General features: G+C 46.5%; 2 protein-coding genes across 2 annotated transcripts; one reads left to right on the top strand and one right to left on the bottom strand.

The window, feature by feature from the left end:
• Positions 1 to 6,233: 6,233 nt before the first annotated feature.
• LOC125536473 (chitin-inducible gibberellin-responsive protein 2-like) lies at positions 6,234 to 9,774 on the top strand. Its single transcript, XM_048699699.1, has 2 exons — positions 6,234 to 6,492; positions 7,722 to 9,774. Exon 2 carries the CDS (start codon positions 7,803 to 7,805, stop codon positions 9,468 to 9,470), a length of 1,668 nt encoding a protein of 555 aa, XP_048555656.1. The 5' UTR covers positions 6,234 to 6,492; positions 7,722 to 7,802; the 3' UTR covers positions 9,471 to 9,774.
• A 612-nt stretch (positions 9,775 to 10,386) lies between these two features.
• LOC125536472 (WRKY transcription factor SUSIBA2) lies at positions 10,387 to 16,697 on the bottom strand (the record flags this gene model as incomplete). Its single annotated transcript, XM_048699698.1, is given in 5 exon segments — positions 10,387 to 11,321; positions 14,564 to 14,722; positions 14,825 to 14,990; positions 15,443 to 15,983; positions 16,527 to 16,697. Coding segments are annotated over 5 exon segments (1,608 nt in total), but the record flags the coding sequence as incomplete, so codon positions are not given.
• Between the last annotated feature and the right edge of the window lie 473 nt (positions 16,698 to 17,170).

A 17,170-nucleotide genomic window follows, 5' to 3' on the forward strand; every position in this document is an offset into this window, starting at 1 on the left:
TGGCAATATGAATGTGTCTTGGCCTAATGCAAGCTATAACAGAAAGGAATGTGCTTATTTGAACCAAAGGTTCAAATGTTAGTTCATTTAACATAGCCACATTAGTGCATTACCTTATTCTGCTTAAACAGCAAGGTTAACTTGTTTTGTCATGCATGAAACCATTACAGATGGATAGATTGAATTTTTCTGATCATTTTTCATATATATAAATCTTTACATTTGGAGCTATGGTTGATTTTCTATGATTTTTAGTAGTTTTGACTATTTTCTGAAATTTCCTGTATAAGAATAATTCCAGTAATTTAATTACTGCGTCAGCATTACGTCAGGGTGACGTCAGTGGTCAACGGGGACGTCCAGGTCAAACCTGACTGGTGGGTCCCACATGTCAGTAGTTAATTAAACTAATTATTTTTAGTTAAAACTATTTTGATTTAGTTAGCAGAGGGGGGCCCACTTGTCATTGACTCAGGGGAGTCAACCTGGGCCCACCCAGTCCACGTCAGCGGTCAAACCCACCGGTCAACGGGTCAAAGCCTGTCGGCGTTTAGCCGCCGACGAGGCCAGACGCGGCGGAGGGCTGCGGGTTTCGTGCTTCGGCAACCAAAACGACGGCGGAGACGTGTTACGCGTAGCTAGGGAGCTGCCGCATCCAGTGGTGCAAGTGGTTGGACACGGGGACGCCGGAAACGACGCCGGCGAGCTCGACAGCGGCGGCCGGAGTTCGGACGGGGTTGGGTTCGACGCTACGGTGCACGGGAGAAGGAGCTGGTGGTGGCTACGGGCTCCTGGTGCTGTGCTGAGCACAACGATGAGCTTGGCTTCGAGCCACTGTGGCTCTAGCCATGACGGCGCAATGGCCGGCGGCGGGGAGCTTTCGGGTGCGGTGGAAGTGGCGACTATAGAGGCCAAATGAGCACGGGAGCTAGGAGGAGAGGAAGAGGAACTCACGGCGGGGTCGGAGAGGGGGTCAGCGAGCTCGGGGAGGTCCTGGCGGCGGCGAATCGACCGGAGACGGCTCGGGTGCCCGAGGTTGAAGACGAGGGCGAAGACGGCGTTCGGTGGCGTTTGGAGTCGCGTGGGTCAGCGGAGAGGTCCAGGGCGACGAGGCGGAGCTATTGGGCTTGTCGGAGGGGCGAGGGGGTGGCGCTGGTGACGTCTATGGTGAACGGCGGCGAGGATCGTGCTCGGCCATCGCGAGAGAGGGTGAGGGAGACGAGGGGGAGAGTGAGGGAGGATTAGAGGGGGACGTGGGGGTCGGCGTGGCATCCCTGGACGTCTCCAGGGCGTCGGCAGAAGCAGGAGGTGGCCGGCGTGTGGCCGCGGGCGCCGGCCACGCGCTCCTCGTCCTTCTAGCGGGAGGAGAACGACGACTGGCAAGGCCAGTCGGCTGGGCCGAGCCAGGTGGGCTGGGCCAGCACAGGTAAGGCCCAGGTGGGCTTCCCTCTCTCTCTTTTTTCTGATTGTTTTCTTTTTCTATTAAACTGCAACTGTTGGGCTTTATTAAAAATACTAAAACGTTTCCAAAAATCCTGAAAATAATTGTGGGCTCTGTTTAGAATATTTCCAACAGCAAACATTTATTTCCAGAATTATTTGAGCATTTAAATTATTTTATAGCATTTAAATGCCCAAATTCAAATACTTATGATTTAATTCAATGACCTTCTGTTGACCTAGAAAATTGTGCACCAATTTTGCCAGGGGTTCTAACCCAAGACAAAGAGGGTGAACTTTTTAGAAGGACATTTCAGGTTCATTGAAAATAATTTTAGTAAACCCTAATTGTTTCCAGGGGGGTGTTGGGGGTTTCTGCCTTCCCCATTTCAAATTTAAGAGGAATTTAAACATGATGCACACTCTAATGCTTGAACTAGCTAGGGTGTGACAATAGATCTTGTCTACATCATGTCATCGTTCTTATTGTATTACTCTGTTTCTTCATGAACTTAATACACTAGATGCATGTTGGATAGAGGTCGATGTGTGGACTAATAGTAGTAGATGCAGGTAGGAGTCGGTCTACTAATCTTGGACGTGATGCCTATGTATTGATCATTGCCTTGGATATCGTCATAATTATTTGTCTTCTATCAATTGCCTAACAGTAATTTGTTTACCCACCGTGTGCTATTTTCTCGAGAGAAGCCACTAGTGAAATCTACAGCCCCCGGGTCTATCTTTTATCATATTTGCTTTTCGATCTATTTTTTGCCGCATTTACTTTCAGATCTATTATTCCAAAAACCCAAAAATATTGTGCTGCATTTTTTATTTACTTATTTTATTTTGTATTTTTGCGAGATCTATTTACCCAAACTCATACAAACCAATCTATCTTTTTCGCAAGGAGGGATTGAGAACCCCTCTTACGCGTCGGGTTGCAAGAATTTGTTCTTTGTGTGCAGATACCGTTTACATAGTGTTGCTTGGTTCTCCTACTGGATTGATACCTTGATTTCACAACTAAGGAAAATACTTACCATAGCTGTTGCATCATCCCTTCCTCTTTGCAGAAATACCGACGCAGTCTAGCCACGTCAGCACCCAATGCGGGCAAAAGGGTTGGCAATCCCCTTGAACTCGTTACTTGCAGGGCCTAAATCTGGTAGTGGTAGATATATAAATTGCAAAACAAAATAAAAGTACATAAATTGCAGTAAGGTATTTTTTTAGTTTTTGTAATATGATAAAAGTAGACCCGATGGCCATAGTTTTCACTAGAGACTTCTCTCTTGAAACATAGCATACAGTGGGTGAAGAAATTATTGTTGGGAAATTGATAGAAAAGCATATAGTCATGATGTTATTCATGGCAATGATCATGCATATAGGCATTACATCATGACAAGTAGTCCGAAACGACTCTGCATCTACTACTATTACTCCACCAATCGACCGCCATCCAGAATGCATCTATGATATTAAGTTCATAACAAACGAAGTAATGCATGAAGCAAGTTGACATAATGTAGACAGAATAAACTCAAGCAGTATGAATGAACCCCGTCGTTTTACCATTAATGACAACAATACAAATACGTTTCTCGCTACCCCTTTTGTCACGAGGTGAGGACACCGCAAGATTGAGAGCCCATTACAAAGCATCTCTCCCACTGAAGATAAATCAATCTAGTTGGTCAACCCAAACGGATAGCTCGAATAGAAATACAAAGCTACGACAATCATGCATAATAAAGTACAACAAAGACTCAATTACTTTCAATGAATAATCTGATCATAAACCCACAATTCAGTGGATCCCAACAAACACACCGCAAAAGAAGATTACATCGGATAGAGCTCCATGGAGATCATGGAGAACTTTGTATTGAAGTTCAAAGAGAGAAAAGAAGCCATCTAGCTACTAGATATGGACCCATAGGTCTATGGTAAACTACTCACGCATCATTAAAGGGCAACAAGGATTGATGTAGAAGCCCTCTGAGATCGATTCCCCCTTTGGCAGAGTACCGGAAAAGGCCTCCTGATGGGATCACAGAAGAACAGAAGTTTGCGGCGGCGGAAAATGTGTTTCGGGTGGCTCTCTATTGGTTTCAAGATTTATGGGAATTTATGGAGTTGGAATTAGGGCAAACAGAGCTACGAGGGTGCCACAAGCTTAGGGTGCGCCCCCTTGGGGGGCGCCTGGTGAGCTTGTGGCTCTCTCATAGCCCCCCTGATCTCCTCCCGAGGCTCCTAGGGTCCCTTCTGGTCCTGAAAATATCATCGTAAAGTTTTATTGTGTTTGGACTTCGTTTGGTATTGATTTCGTGAAAAAACAAAAACATGCAGAAAACAAGAACTGACACTGGGCACCGAGTTAATAGGTTAGTTCTCAAAAATGATATAAAATTGCATATAAAGTATCTAAATTTGATAATGTAATAGCATGAAACAATCAAAAATTATTATTACGTTGGAGACGTATCAAGGGCCAGGGTATGTGTGGCCTATTCTTCAGTTGTGGACGAGTCCTCGGCCCAGCCCATGATCGGCAGGCCAACGTGGTGTGCACCCCCTAATCCAGGACACCATCAGGCGGCACTGCCAACGTCAGGAGAAACTGGAAGCCAACTACAAGGAGTTCGACGAGACGGCGGACGCGGTGCGGGGCAAGACCGACGACGACGAGGACACCGCCAAGGCCGCGCCCGCCGCCACGACCATGAAGTCGGCACGTCCACCGGCGCCGTCAGCAGCGAGGAAGAGTAGTGCATGGTAGGTCGCCGCTGGTCGGGTCATAGGAAAGCCACCGCTCTTCCCCTCCGCCTGAAGACAAGCTTGGCAGGCCGACAATCGTTCACTCAAGCTATGGTGGCGGAGGCTGCGGAGGCAAAGCTGAAGAGCGCTGATGCGGAACTGGAGAAAGCGAAGGCAAGCACAAGAGCTTCAGTTCTCGGGGCTCATGGTCGGACATGAGAAACGAGCGCCGTCGATCATATAGATTAGGTTTAGAATAGAAGTATGTCCGAAATTATACCTCCGGACTCGGACGAGCTCCACTTTTAGTTGAAGTATGTCCGAAATGTAATGAATTTCGTTCAATTTATATAAAATCCACTTTGTTTGCATAAATCTCTTCCCAATTTTATTGAAGTTTGCCCAGCTTGCATGAATTTCGTCTGTTTTGTTTCAATAGTTGTTGAAATATATGCGGCATCGTTGCCTCTGGCACAAGTGTCCGCGAAATAATCCCCTATCCGGATAAATGTCAGAGCAAATTTGAGGGTCGACGTTGAAGATGCCCTTAGTAACTAGAGAGATGAGTGATACAGCTTGTACCACCGACAGGTGGAGGCTGAGACCGCTTGTCAGTGGCACAAGGTGTGACATTTGTGCCAAAGTAGAAGTCTGGTACTATATCAATAATCTCAATAATATACTACTCCTATTATACAATCCACAATGACTCCGGCAGCGTTGCTTTTCCTACAAGTACCCGTAGGAGTGAAGATTGCACAATCAGTCCTAGTCACCGCATGCATGCCATCCACAATTCTGGAGGCATGCCATCCACCGGGTACTCTAGCGAAGAAGGAACGTAGACCCTTGGAAATCAACCAATTCATACAAGGCGTTCATAATATGATGGAACAGCAGCGCGACAGCCGACACATCAGAAAAGATACCGAGCACTCATGTCTATGATAACGGCAGTGGCGTTATCATGTTAGAAGTATCAGCCGCAGCTAAGCTTGGGCGTGGCGATCTTGGAGTTAAAAGGGAAGGAAAAGGTCGCTGGACGCCAAAGGATGGGTTGTCAAAAGCGAGAAAGGCGGTACGTGGATGATAATTTCCCGGGGACAGACATGAGAAATGATGCCACTGAAAGAGGAAATGATGCAAACCGCAGCGTGACTAGGACCCCCCGGCCTTTTCATATCTGTGTAGACGCGGAATATCTAGTACGTGCTGGTCATGTGGTGGAAAAGCCAGGATAAGCATGCGTAAAATCTTGTTTGACGGAACGGGACGGAACGGATTGGAGATGCTCCGCGTGTGTGGCAGACATAGAAAGAGAGCTCCTCAAAACCATGAGCTCGCTTCGCTTGTTTCTGAACTTTCAGTTCGTGTTCAACACCGACATAGCATACGACACATACGTGTGTTGAGACCAAGGAGACACGGTGAAAAGTGGCAGGAAGGCGACGGAGGCGTGTTGGGAGCAGGCTGCTGTTCATCAGCCCGTTGTTTAGCTCACCTTTTGGCGAGTGTCAGCAGGCAATTTGATGGCACGAAGCGAAAAATATCTATCGAAAATACACCTTGACGAAGCATCGTCTAGTCCCAGCAGCACGTGATGATCTCTCCTTGCACGACGACGGCGACAGTTGCTACGACAAGTATACCGTCGTCGTCATCCCGGCGCATCACGCACAGCACAGTTATCCCGACTCCCGAGCAAGCAAGCAAGCAAATACCTGGCGCTGGAGTGGAGCCTCGTGGAGTCTCACGGTCCAACCTCCATCCAGTCCGCAGTCCAGCCGCGTAGCGCGTCAAGTATTCGATGCACGACGCACGAGCGCGCACGAGCGCGAGGTTGGTCGCGACTCGCGTGGGGGGCAGTGCTGAGATATTTGATCCATCCCCGTGCCCGGTGCGCGCCACGCACGCAGGCGCGGTCTGAACGCCCCCCGACCCCGACCCCGCCCGCGCGTCACGCCTCACGACGGCACAAACCGCGGACGACGCGTCCCCGCGCGGCCCCGGGGTAGAAATAGCAACGGCCACCCGGAGCATCCACTAGCTCAGCCCAGACCCCCCTACAGGAAACAACATCGCACTCCCCCCACAACCACAGCACCAGAGCCACCAATGCCCACCTCCTCTCTTCTCCTCTTTCTCTTCCCCTCTCCCTCCCTTCGCGATCTCTCTTCTCTCTTCTCCCGGCGCTAGCTCTTCACCATCGCCGCACGAATCCTCCTCCCCCCGACTTCAGCTCAAGGGTTCGACCGAGAGCCACCGGCCGGAGCTACCCGGGTAGAGGTACTTCCCTTCCTCGTTCCTTCTCTGTAGCAGCTACGAAGGAAGCTAGGCCAGTTTTGAGCTTCATGAGCGCTTGAACAAAATGAAGGCGGATGCTAGGCTAGGCCATGGCCTGCCCTTGCTCGTTCCGGGTCACGGTTAGCTAGGGGGCCCTTGATGTTTGGTCGCGGCCAGTGGTTTTCTCCCATGAATCCATGCCCAGTTCGTTAGTTTTCTCGTGAGATTGGCAGTCGCTCAAGCGAGGAAGAAGCTGCTTCCGTAGTTTTTTGTTTTTGTTTTTGGCTAGTACTTTTTGTGCGACAGTCGGCGTATTTTGCTTGCAAGCCTAGTCGGCGCAGCCGCACACCACACCACCCGTACGGCCTCGGTACTAGCCAGCCTACTAGGCCATGACCAAGCTTGCGAGCTACGGAGAATTTCCTCAGACCGCGTCAAATGGAGGTTGGTGATAGATTAGACCTCTCGATTTGCGCCCGCCAAAACAAGCAGATCCAGGGGCTTTTGACCATTGACCCGTGCGATCTTGTGTATATTTATTTCAGTGGATGTCAGTTAATTAATCCTGTCCCTGCGCCGGGACGGGAAAGGGGGTGTGGTTGGTTTGGTTGTGCCGACGGGCGGGTCAAACTGCTGCCGGTTTGGTGCACTGCAGGAAAATTATGATGAGGTGGGGATTACTTTACGACCCGTTGTAGTCGTCTACAGGCCCCTCTTTTGTTTGCGCGCGCTCAGGTCATACTCCCACTTTAGTAGTACTACGGCTGTTTTTTCTTTGCCCGGACTGGGAGTCTTGGCGATGTAATCGTGACGATCTTCTTCGGTCAGCACCATGCTCCTCCCTTCACTTGCTTCTTGTTAACTGTAGGATGCCTACTGGTTGTTTGTGTTGGTTCGGTACTACTCAAAGTGTTTTCTTCAGACTAACTTGATCATCTGTTTATATATGCCTTGTATGCCATCTTGTAGTGCTAGTACTATTACTTTTCATCACTAGTAAAAGTATGATCGCTTGTGATTGTTAGGCTCTTGTACTTTTACATGTCTTTTTTCAGATACAGTATGTTATTATTTCCTGTGTCTGGGATTGAGATGGTGTTTCCATTCCATGTATACAATACACCAATTCTATCTCTGTTACTGGAAGTGTATGCTTGGCTACCAGTTTTACCTTTGGAGTTAGTAACTCGGTGTGCTTTTCTTCTTACAGTCTTATTACTCTCCTGTTTCAGATTTCTCGTTTCATCTGGATTTCTGGGCTAGAAGATAGATCCATGCAGTGAATAGTGCGTCAGATCCTTCACAGAACAAGTATGGCCGATACTCCAACCTCCCGGATGATCCACCCCTTCAGCAACATGCAGAGGCAGAACCCGAAGCAGTTCCAGTTCCAGTACTCGGACAACCCACAGCATCCCTGCCGCCCTTATCAGCCATCTCCAGACACCCATGTCGTGCCACAGCACCTCTACAGCCTCAAGTCCCACTCATCAGACGCTAGCTATGAGAACCAGGTCGCTCAGATGAAGCACACTCTGGACTCCTCGGCGGCAGCCGGCTGCATGAGGCACGACTCGCCATCCAGCCATAGCTTCACTCCTCCGTCCATCAGGAGCGGCAGCGGCAGCCCGTCGTCCCACGACGACAGCCGCTCCGACTCCACCAACGGGTCTCCGGTGAGTGCTTCATGCGTCACTGTGACGACCGAGGATCCCAACGATCTGAAGCAGAAGCTCAAGGACCTTGAGGCTGAAATGCTCGGGCCGGACGCCGAGATAGTGAACAGCCTCGAGAGCTCCGTCGCGAAGCAGCTGTCGCTGGAGCCGGAGAAGTGGGCGCAGATGATGGACTTCCCCAGGGGCGACCTGAAGGAGCTGCTGCTCGCCTGCGCCAGAGCTGTGGAGGAGAAGAACATGTACGCGGTGGATGTGATGGTGCCGGAGCTGAGGAAGATGGTCTCGGTCTCCGGCACGCCGCTGGAGAGGCTGGGAGCCTACATGGTGGAAGGGCTGGTGGCCAGGCTCGCCTCCTCCGGCCACTCCATCTACAAGGCCCTGAGGTGCAAGGAGCCCAAGAGCTCCGACCTGCTCTCCTACATGCATTTCCTCTACGAGGCCTGCCCCTACTTCAAGTTCGGCTACATGTCGGCCAACGGCGCCATCGCGGAGGCCGTCAAGGGGGAGGACCGGATCCACATTATCGACTTCCACATCGCCCAGGGAGCGCAGTGGATCTCCCTCCTCCAGGCCCTCGCGGCCAGGCCCGGCGGGCCGCCGACGGTGAGGATCACCGGCATCGACGACACGGTGTCGGCCTACGCGCGGGGCGGCGGGCTGGACCTTGTCGGGAGGAGGCTGTCGCACATCGCCGGGCTCTGCAAGGTCCCCTTCGAGTTCCACTCGGTGGCCATGGCCGGCGAGGAGGTGGAGGAGGCGCACCTCGGGGTCGTCCCCGGGGAGGCGCTGGCGGTGAACTTCACGCTGGAGCTGCACCACATCCCGGACGAGACGGTGAGCACGGCGAACCACCGGGACCGGATCCTGCGGCTGGTGAAGGGGCTGCGGCCCAGGGTGCTGACGCTGGTGGAGCAGGAGTCCAACACCAACACGGCGCCGTTCCCGCAGCGGTTCGCGGAGACGCTCGACTACTACGCGGCCATCTTCGAGTCCATCGACCTGACGCTGCCGAGGGACGACAGGGAGCGGGTGAACATGGAGCAGCACTGCCTGGCGCGGGAGGTGGTGAACCTGATCGCGTGCGAGGGCGCGGAGCGGGTGGAGCGGCACGAGGTGTTCGGCAAGTGGAAGGCGCGCCTCACCATGGCCGGCTTCAGGCCGTCGCCGCTCAGCGCGCTGGTGAACGCCACCATCAGCACGCTGCTGCAGAGCTACTCGGAGAACTACAAGCTCGCCGAGCGGGACGGCGCGCTCTACCTCGGCTGGAAGAGCAAGCCCCTCGTCGTCTCCTCCGCATGGCACTAGTGCTGTGGTGTGACTGCTTTTGTGACCTCGCTGCTCGTAGGCGAATCTAGATGCATGCTTTGTTGGACTCTAGGATGCTGCTGCTGCTGCTGCTGCTGCTGTGGAGAAGAATAGCTCCCAGGTAACCGGCTGTTGTAACGCCGAACTTAGGTCTAGGCCTGGATAAGAGGCTGATGAGATGTAGTAGTGGTACAAGTTCGAGGGCTACAGTATATGTTTCAGTTTCAGACGTCTAATCTTAATGTAATTGCATTTAAGTAAGTCTCAATCAGCACTGCCAAGTAACTAAAATGATTTGAGATGATGGGTGTTGGTGCCTTTGGAGATCTTTTTTTCTTTTTTGAGGGAAAGCCATCACGACGATTTTATTAATTTTCGAACATGGTAACATAATCCACCAGGCTAGATATACAAAACAAAAGTCGGAGGATCTCCCGTCGAGAAAAATTCCTCGCTAAGAGCACACACTCTTCGTAAATTGCCGAAGCTTTGGTTGTTGAATAGCCACCATCATGCATAGACTAAACCACTTCCATACAGTCCGAGTTAATTATGATATTCTCGCATCCAACCTGTCCTGCAAGGATTAGACCATCCATGAAAGTTCTCGCTTTTGCAGTAGGTGCCGAGTTTACATGATCTATTCTACTGTTACTCGCCGCAAAACAAAATGCCCACGGTCATCTCTGATCAGTACTCCAGTAGCACCAATCTCCTCCTGAAGGCTCAAGGCAGCAACAATATTCAATTTAACATAACTCTCAGGAGGTTTCGACCACCCATGCTTCTTGATGCACTTCTGGTTGTCCATGCCCTTTTTGGAGTAGGGTTGGAACTTGTAATTGAGTAGCACAAAGTAAACCTAAAACCCAATCAAAAATGATTGCTGTACAAGCATCCATAAATAACAGTTGTCTTAACGGTAAAAGAAAATTACGATGGATCTATATTTCTGTCAATATTCCAGTACAGAAGATAAGACAGTTCACAAAACCAAATTCTCATAATCTAATTAACTAATCATATTAGGTTCGCTGTACAACGAATGTAGGGCTGCAGCGCTACATACAGCAGGGGCCTTTTCCGCACTTAAAAAGACACATGCGCATTTGCTGCAGTCCCCCAGGTATAGCTTATAGCTTACTTGCCTCCGGCTGGAACTGACTTGTAACCGATACACAATTAAGAATCTTGCTGAAGAGATTGTCGTTACAAAAGCATTGTTTGTAATATATGATTCATGGAGCTATAAGCATTTGCAGACACTCTCATCATTCCACTCATGGACCCATGACCAAGTTCCCAGCACCGCTATAGCATAGGTTAGCTGAATGGTCCATCGGTGTGGCTCTGAAAGTAAACCCTTCGCTACCTTTATCTTCTCTGGAACCATACATGCGGCCAGCAGAGTTCCCTTGTACCGTTGGCATTGCCATTGATGGATGTCTCATGTTGCTATACATCGAAGCCATCGGTTGCATTTGATACTGCATCTGATCAGGACCTGTAGACTGCATTTGGTTTGTGGCGTCGCTGTGGTTCGGGCTGATCCCAACACCAAGGTCAAGACTGACATTGTCGGTTTCAGCGGCTTGAGAATATTGGTTGCTGAAGTTCCTGACTTCGCATGCTCGCATCATGCCGCCAATGCTGCTGGGCATATTGCTGTTAATCTGATGCACGACATTCTTCATGGGAGGCGCGGACATCTCATGGGTTGCATTCCTCGCAGCAGGGACTTCATGGTTATGTTTTCCTTCATACGTTGTTATCACTGATTTAGGATCATGCGATGCTCTCTCAACATGCTTCCTCACAGGGCATCCTGTGCTTGTGCATTTGTAGTAACTCCTGCAGTCAAGAACAGAAAATATATAAGAGTGCAATGGCTCACATAACAAACTAGTAGCTACTAGCTACATATAAATCCATTCACAAGGTGATACAAATTTAGGTCGCGGTGCGATCCATGTGGTTGACTTTTCGAAACATCAATCACCAGAATCAATCAAGCCCTTAAAAGCCTGACTCACATAATTATCATCCAAAAAAATGCATGCTCATGTGGCTCATTATTACTTGGTGCTGTATGTTATGGTTCATTATTACTTGGTGCTGCCAGCGTGTGGTCAGGTTGAATGAGTGTAGCAGTGTGATTAACCAGTGGTTGAACTGCTTTTTTTACTACTCCCTCTGTCCCAAAATGTAAGACGCTTTTTGACACTACCATAGTATCGAAAACGTCTTACATTTCGGGACGGAGGGAGTGGAAAATTTGCTGCCTAGCTGTCCTAAAAGAAAAAGGCCGGAACATTTAATGCTCATAGCTTTGTTTTTAAGAAGACATGCATTCGAATGATCCCATCTTATTTGTTATAAGGACTAGCATAATGTCAGTGTGTTATTACGCAACCACAAAAATGATTACAGTTGTACTCCCTCTAAAGAAATATAGAGCGTTTAGATCACTCCGCAGAGGGAGTATTAGATTAGTAGCAGTATACAACAACCAATGCACTTGCTAAGCATAACACCATAAAAGGTAATACACCATAACTATAAATGGATACTGGGAGGCCGGAGGACATGGATTGGGAAGGAGGGAGCGCCAGCCAGCGACTGGCTGGCTTGTGTTGCAGTGGAAAAAGAAGTGTACGCTCGTGCACTTGTAAAGTATTTTCTCATTCAAAAAATATTAGTAAGGCAGTGGCTTGCTGGTTTGACTGATCTATGTTTAGCAGCAGGTCTGGGGTCCATAATTACATTATATTACTGTTTTGTTTATCATTTTCCTTCTTTCCTGGTGGGTCCTGGATGGATGAGAGAAATTGGGCTGGAGTGGTGGGAGTGAACTCACCACGATCACCACTAACTCCAATTTATAAGATAAATAAAATAGAATAAAAAAGTATATTAGTATATATAGAACATCCATCCTTCGTGAAAGATCTACGCTTGTAGGAATCCTTGTTGAGCCACATTCTTTTATTGGAATAAGTGGGAGTTGTGGCATCATTTGCATTTGATCAAGTATGTTACAAGGTGAGCTTTTTGGAGTTCGGACCTGCATTATGGGTACCTCTTACACTTTGTTTCCGTGTGTGATCAGCACGACCCAACCAATTAATGCAAACTCTAATTCTGCTTACGTTTTGGGACAGTTGTGCATGTAATCCAAACAGAATAATTTATTAGACAAGAAAATTGTTTGTCAATTAGTGCAAAAGTTTTCCCAGACCATGAATTCATTTGCCTCTTGGAGGAGGTGCAGGGAAAGTTGATGATGCGTTGACTCCGATCTGACATGTAAACTGTACGACATCCCATTGGTGTGTTCATTAGCAAACTATAAATAAATGCGCGAAGTTAAAGCAATCTGCAAGCACAATGGCCATATAGATCACAACACATCTATCGGACGGTGATGCATGGGTGGATATAGCCCTCGAGGGGCTAAAAAGACTGGACTACAAATTAAATGCCTCCCTTTGGTATACATGGGAATAGCATTTCATATGGCACAGTGTATCCGTACAACATTGCCATTTTAACATACTTAAAAATGAAGTACTCCCTCCGATCCAAATTAATTGACGCAGCCTCTATAAAATGAAGTACTCCCTCCGAGGCCGCGTCAGTTAATTCAGATCGGAAGGAGTAGTGAAAGGCCATGGCATACAAATACATGCAAGCACACCAGTATAATCTGTTTGGTTGTCAAAGTTTCCACTGCTAATGTTTGCGAAAATTCTGGTCATGCCCGTGAATATTTGGCCAAAAAAGAACCAGGAGTTGAAGTCAAAACTTAGGCAGCAAAGCAAATGCATGACAATACATTTTCAACACTAGCAATTCTTACGCAACCATTAGCTTCAAACCAAACATTTATGTAGCTAGTCTTTTCTCCCTCATGAAAAGGGCGTCTTTGACTAGCTAGCAACTCAAACTGCAAAGGACTATTCTAAAGCCTTGCACCCCATGCATAAATAAACTGGCTGCACACATGGACTTGGGGCCAAATATCACCCTTACTAAAACAGACATACACCAGCCAATCAATTGCCTTCACTTTGTATGCTTAGGGATAATATTTTATATAGTACTACCTCTGTAACTAAATATAAGACGTTTTTCCAGTTCAACGTCTTATATTTAGTTACAGAGGTAGTATAATTTAAGAGTGGAGCATTGCTTTCTAGTTTTATTATCTCTGCTAACTATAGTGTTGCAGGGCTCATCGTATACACGCATACATACATGATACATCAATATAATCATGTGCCATAACACAAATGAAGTGTGTGTGTTTTTGTTTTGCATTATATGTTATACGATTCTCAATATCATATGTTATATGATTCTCAATAGCATATCTGCCTTTAAATGTGATCCTTCACCAGAAGGGGGAAAACTCATCATATAACAAAACTAATGGACCTCTGTACCAGCCCACATAAATAATACACCCTCCGTTCCAAAATACTTCTCGTGGTTTTAGTTCAATTTTGAACTAAAGCCACGACAAGTATTTTGGAACGGAGGGGGTAGAACTGGATGGTAAAAACTATATGACGGACTAAACGCGGTCTAGCTTTGAGCGGCCTTCAAGACACATGTGCTGATTGTAGTACGGAATAGGAATTCTTCCATATCCGCATGTGATCACCAACAGTGAATCAGTGATAAAGGTGAAGTAACATATATTTCATCTTCATCTACCACATGTCTTCACCAGATGTCCACTTATTCATTCATATAAAACCTTGAGCATAGGTGTGAAGTAGAATACTTGTTCAATGACCATTTTATTTCATTTCTATCAGCCTTCTACAACAAATTTATGATTGAAAGATATTACATTTAACCAGTATCATCTTAATCACAGGCTCTCTTATGTTAGGGATAAAACTCAACACATGCATGACACGTGACTGAGAAAGCATATAAAATACAATTATGCATAGACATGTCGCAAAATACAAAGTGCAAAAAGTTCTTAGCCAGAGTAGATATTTACCATTACAATGACAATCTTCTCAAGAGCCAGACAATAAAAGGATAAAAAGCAACTAATGAAGAAAATAAATACTTACCGTGGATTGGGGTTTCCTTTGACAACTTTCTGTCCATATTTCCGCCAACGATACCCATCATCCAAGATGTCAACCTCACTTACAGTTTGAACGACAACACGGGGCTCACGGTTAGGTTTACCCATCAGAGCAGCATCAATACCAGCAGACTCCATTTTCCTGTTTTCATATTTGATAGTTGTAGACAAGAAGATTAGCACTTGTCACTTGACAGGAATGATTCTTTAAAGTGTAAATTTACCAAGTTCAAACCAAGCATACCTGCGTTTTGACTCTAAATCCTCCTCCTCAGTACCATCATCCCCAGGGTAGGATCTTCCACCTCCAGCATCTATGTCATCATCACTAACTGAAACTGGAACAGGCTCAACCATGCCAGGCGAATTTACCGCATTAGCAAGGTTGCTAAGAGCATTGGAAGATTTATCTGCAAAAAAGATAGAAGTCTGAGATAGCAAGAAAACAATGACTACAAGAAAATTAAAGCATTTCTACCACAAGCTCTCCTTTTGTGTACGGACTGGTCAATATATATCTATTGTGATGCCCACGTTCAACTCAGGGAAACTCATATGTACTAAATCAGCGACAATTAATATAGATTGGAGTGAGAATTAAATTTGAGTTTTGTAACTTCAAGGGATTCATTTCCAAGAATTTTACAATTTTGAACTGATGGTTTTTACTACAACTATATTAAGTTCATAAAAAATAGGAAGCTACTCGAGAGGAGGGAAAAGCAGCAATGGGATCCTAAAATTCAACCATAGATGTCGATACATTTTTACTTCCATGCTAGATACAAGAATGCAGCATGCCAAGCTCCAAACTATAGGGACCTGATGCAGTATTTCCAAGAAATCATGACAAACATCTCACCATCAGCAGCTGCCGCACCATCATATCGTTCTTCACCCTGGTTCGAAGGAACTGCACCACCAGCTAACCTCCTATTAGGCTGGGGCTTAGGATGATTATGGCGCCCCTTATAGACAACTTCCGTGATCAGACCATCAACCGCACGCTCCAATAGCTTTTTTACTTCACAATTAGGATGTGTGCACTTGTAATAACTTCTAGGGTTTTCACTTCCCTTGACATGCTTCTGCCCATATTTGCGCCAGTTGTAGCCATCATCTGCTGACTTGTCAGCAACATTTTCAGACTGCGGCTCTTGCATGGCATTGTCAGAACTATTCATCTGCTGCGGCTCAGAAGTACCAACTTCAGCAGGCATGCTGTCAGTCAAACCAACCATTCCAACAGGTTGGTTCGGAGCACTTACATTCACTGTAAGACTTGACTCGCGTGAACAGGGAGGTCTGTTTTCATTCACCATATTGCTAGATGATGAGCTGGGATTCATACTCTGATTTTGCATAGAATGCTCGTGTTTTTTTAGATCACTCATAGCAGGAGCCTGCAGTACAAAATATGAGCATTACAAATGTTACACGATGCAAAACAAAATATGCAAAAACAAGTCAACAGGAATTAAGAAAGAATGTGACTAACATAGCAAGCACAGATAGATCTAACTACATATGTACCATAGTTTTTCCCCAAACTGTCATTCAAAGTGCTTTTTTCAAACTCTACTATTTATAAAGAAACTTCTCCACTACATGTGAAAGAAGTAATGTTACATATGGATATTGAGTTAATGAGTTCTATACTGAGATTTGCCATGCATCTGGGATAGTGTTACCTTCCTACCCTCCAAAGAAGATCAGAATAAAATAGGTAAGTTCGTACATGCATTTACAAATGATAGGCAAGATTATGAATTATGCAACAATTCAAGAACCTAGCCGAATTATGGTTATAATATGCACAATAAAGGCCAGATATATTTGTGGGGTCGTATAGAAACAAAATGCTTAAATTTTCTTTTGATGTTCTGCAAGATAAAGTACATTAATCTCTATAGGACACAGAGAAAAGAAAATTAAAGGTTGTGTACCACTGATTGAGAAGACGAATTCAGATGAGGCTTGAATTCAAAATCCCTAGAACCCCCATCTTCATGGGCTCGAATAGACTTATCCCGTGGCGAAGGCAGTATGTCTGGATGAGCACTCTTGTGCATAATTGCAGCCATGCTCAGACTACCAGTTGTTGGTGAAGGTTCAACCTGAAAGAAATTTTTGTTAACTATTTTCAGTGTCCACCACGCTTTAAGACCTCTGAATACTTGCGAACGCAAAATAGGAAGTACAACAACACTACAGCCTGCAAATTGCATATATGAAGTACATCGCCCTCTGAAATAAATGTCACCTTAATAAATATTTTTCTTTACTATAGCCTGCAGATTGCATATATGAAGTACCTCGCCCTCTGAAATAAATGCCACCTTAATAAATATTTTTCTTTAAAAGTAACAAGTTTGCCAATCATTTTCTCCTATGCTTGAAAGAGGAAACATGAAGAAGAAGGCCGGCAAGAATAACAGAGCAAGACAAAGAAAGCAACAATGATGCTGCAAGCAAGTGATTAGGCCCAGCAAGCAAGGGCCATTTCAGTTTGTACGCTGCCAGCAAGAGGACTCAGGAAAACAAATACCACTTCTACAACCAATCCCGAGGAAGAATAACAACCAAACGG

This window comes from Triticum urartu, chromosome 2 (genome assembly GCF_003073215.2).
Source record: "Triticum urartu cultivar G1812 chromosome 2, Tu2.1, whole genome shotgun sequence".
NCBI lineage: Eukaryota > Viridiplantae > Streptophyta > Magnoliopsida > Poales > Poaceae > Triticum > Triticum urartu.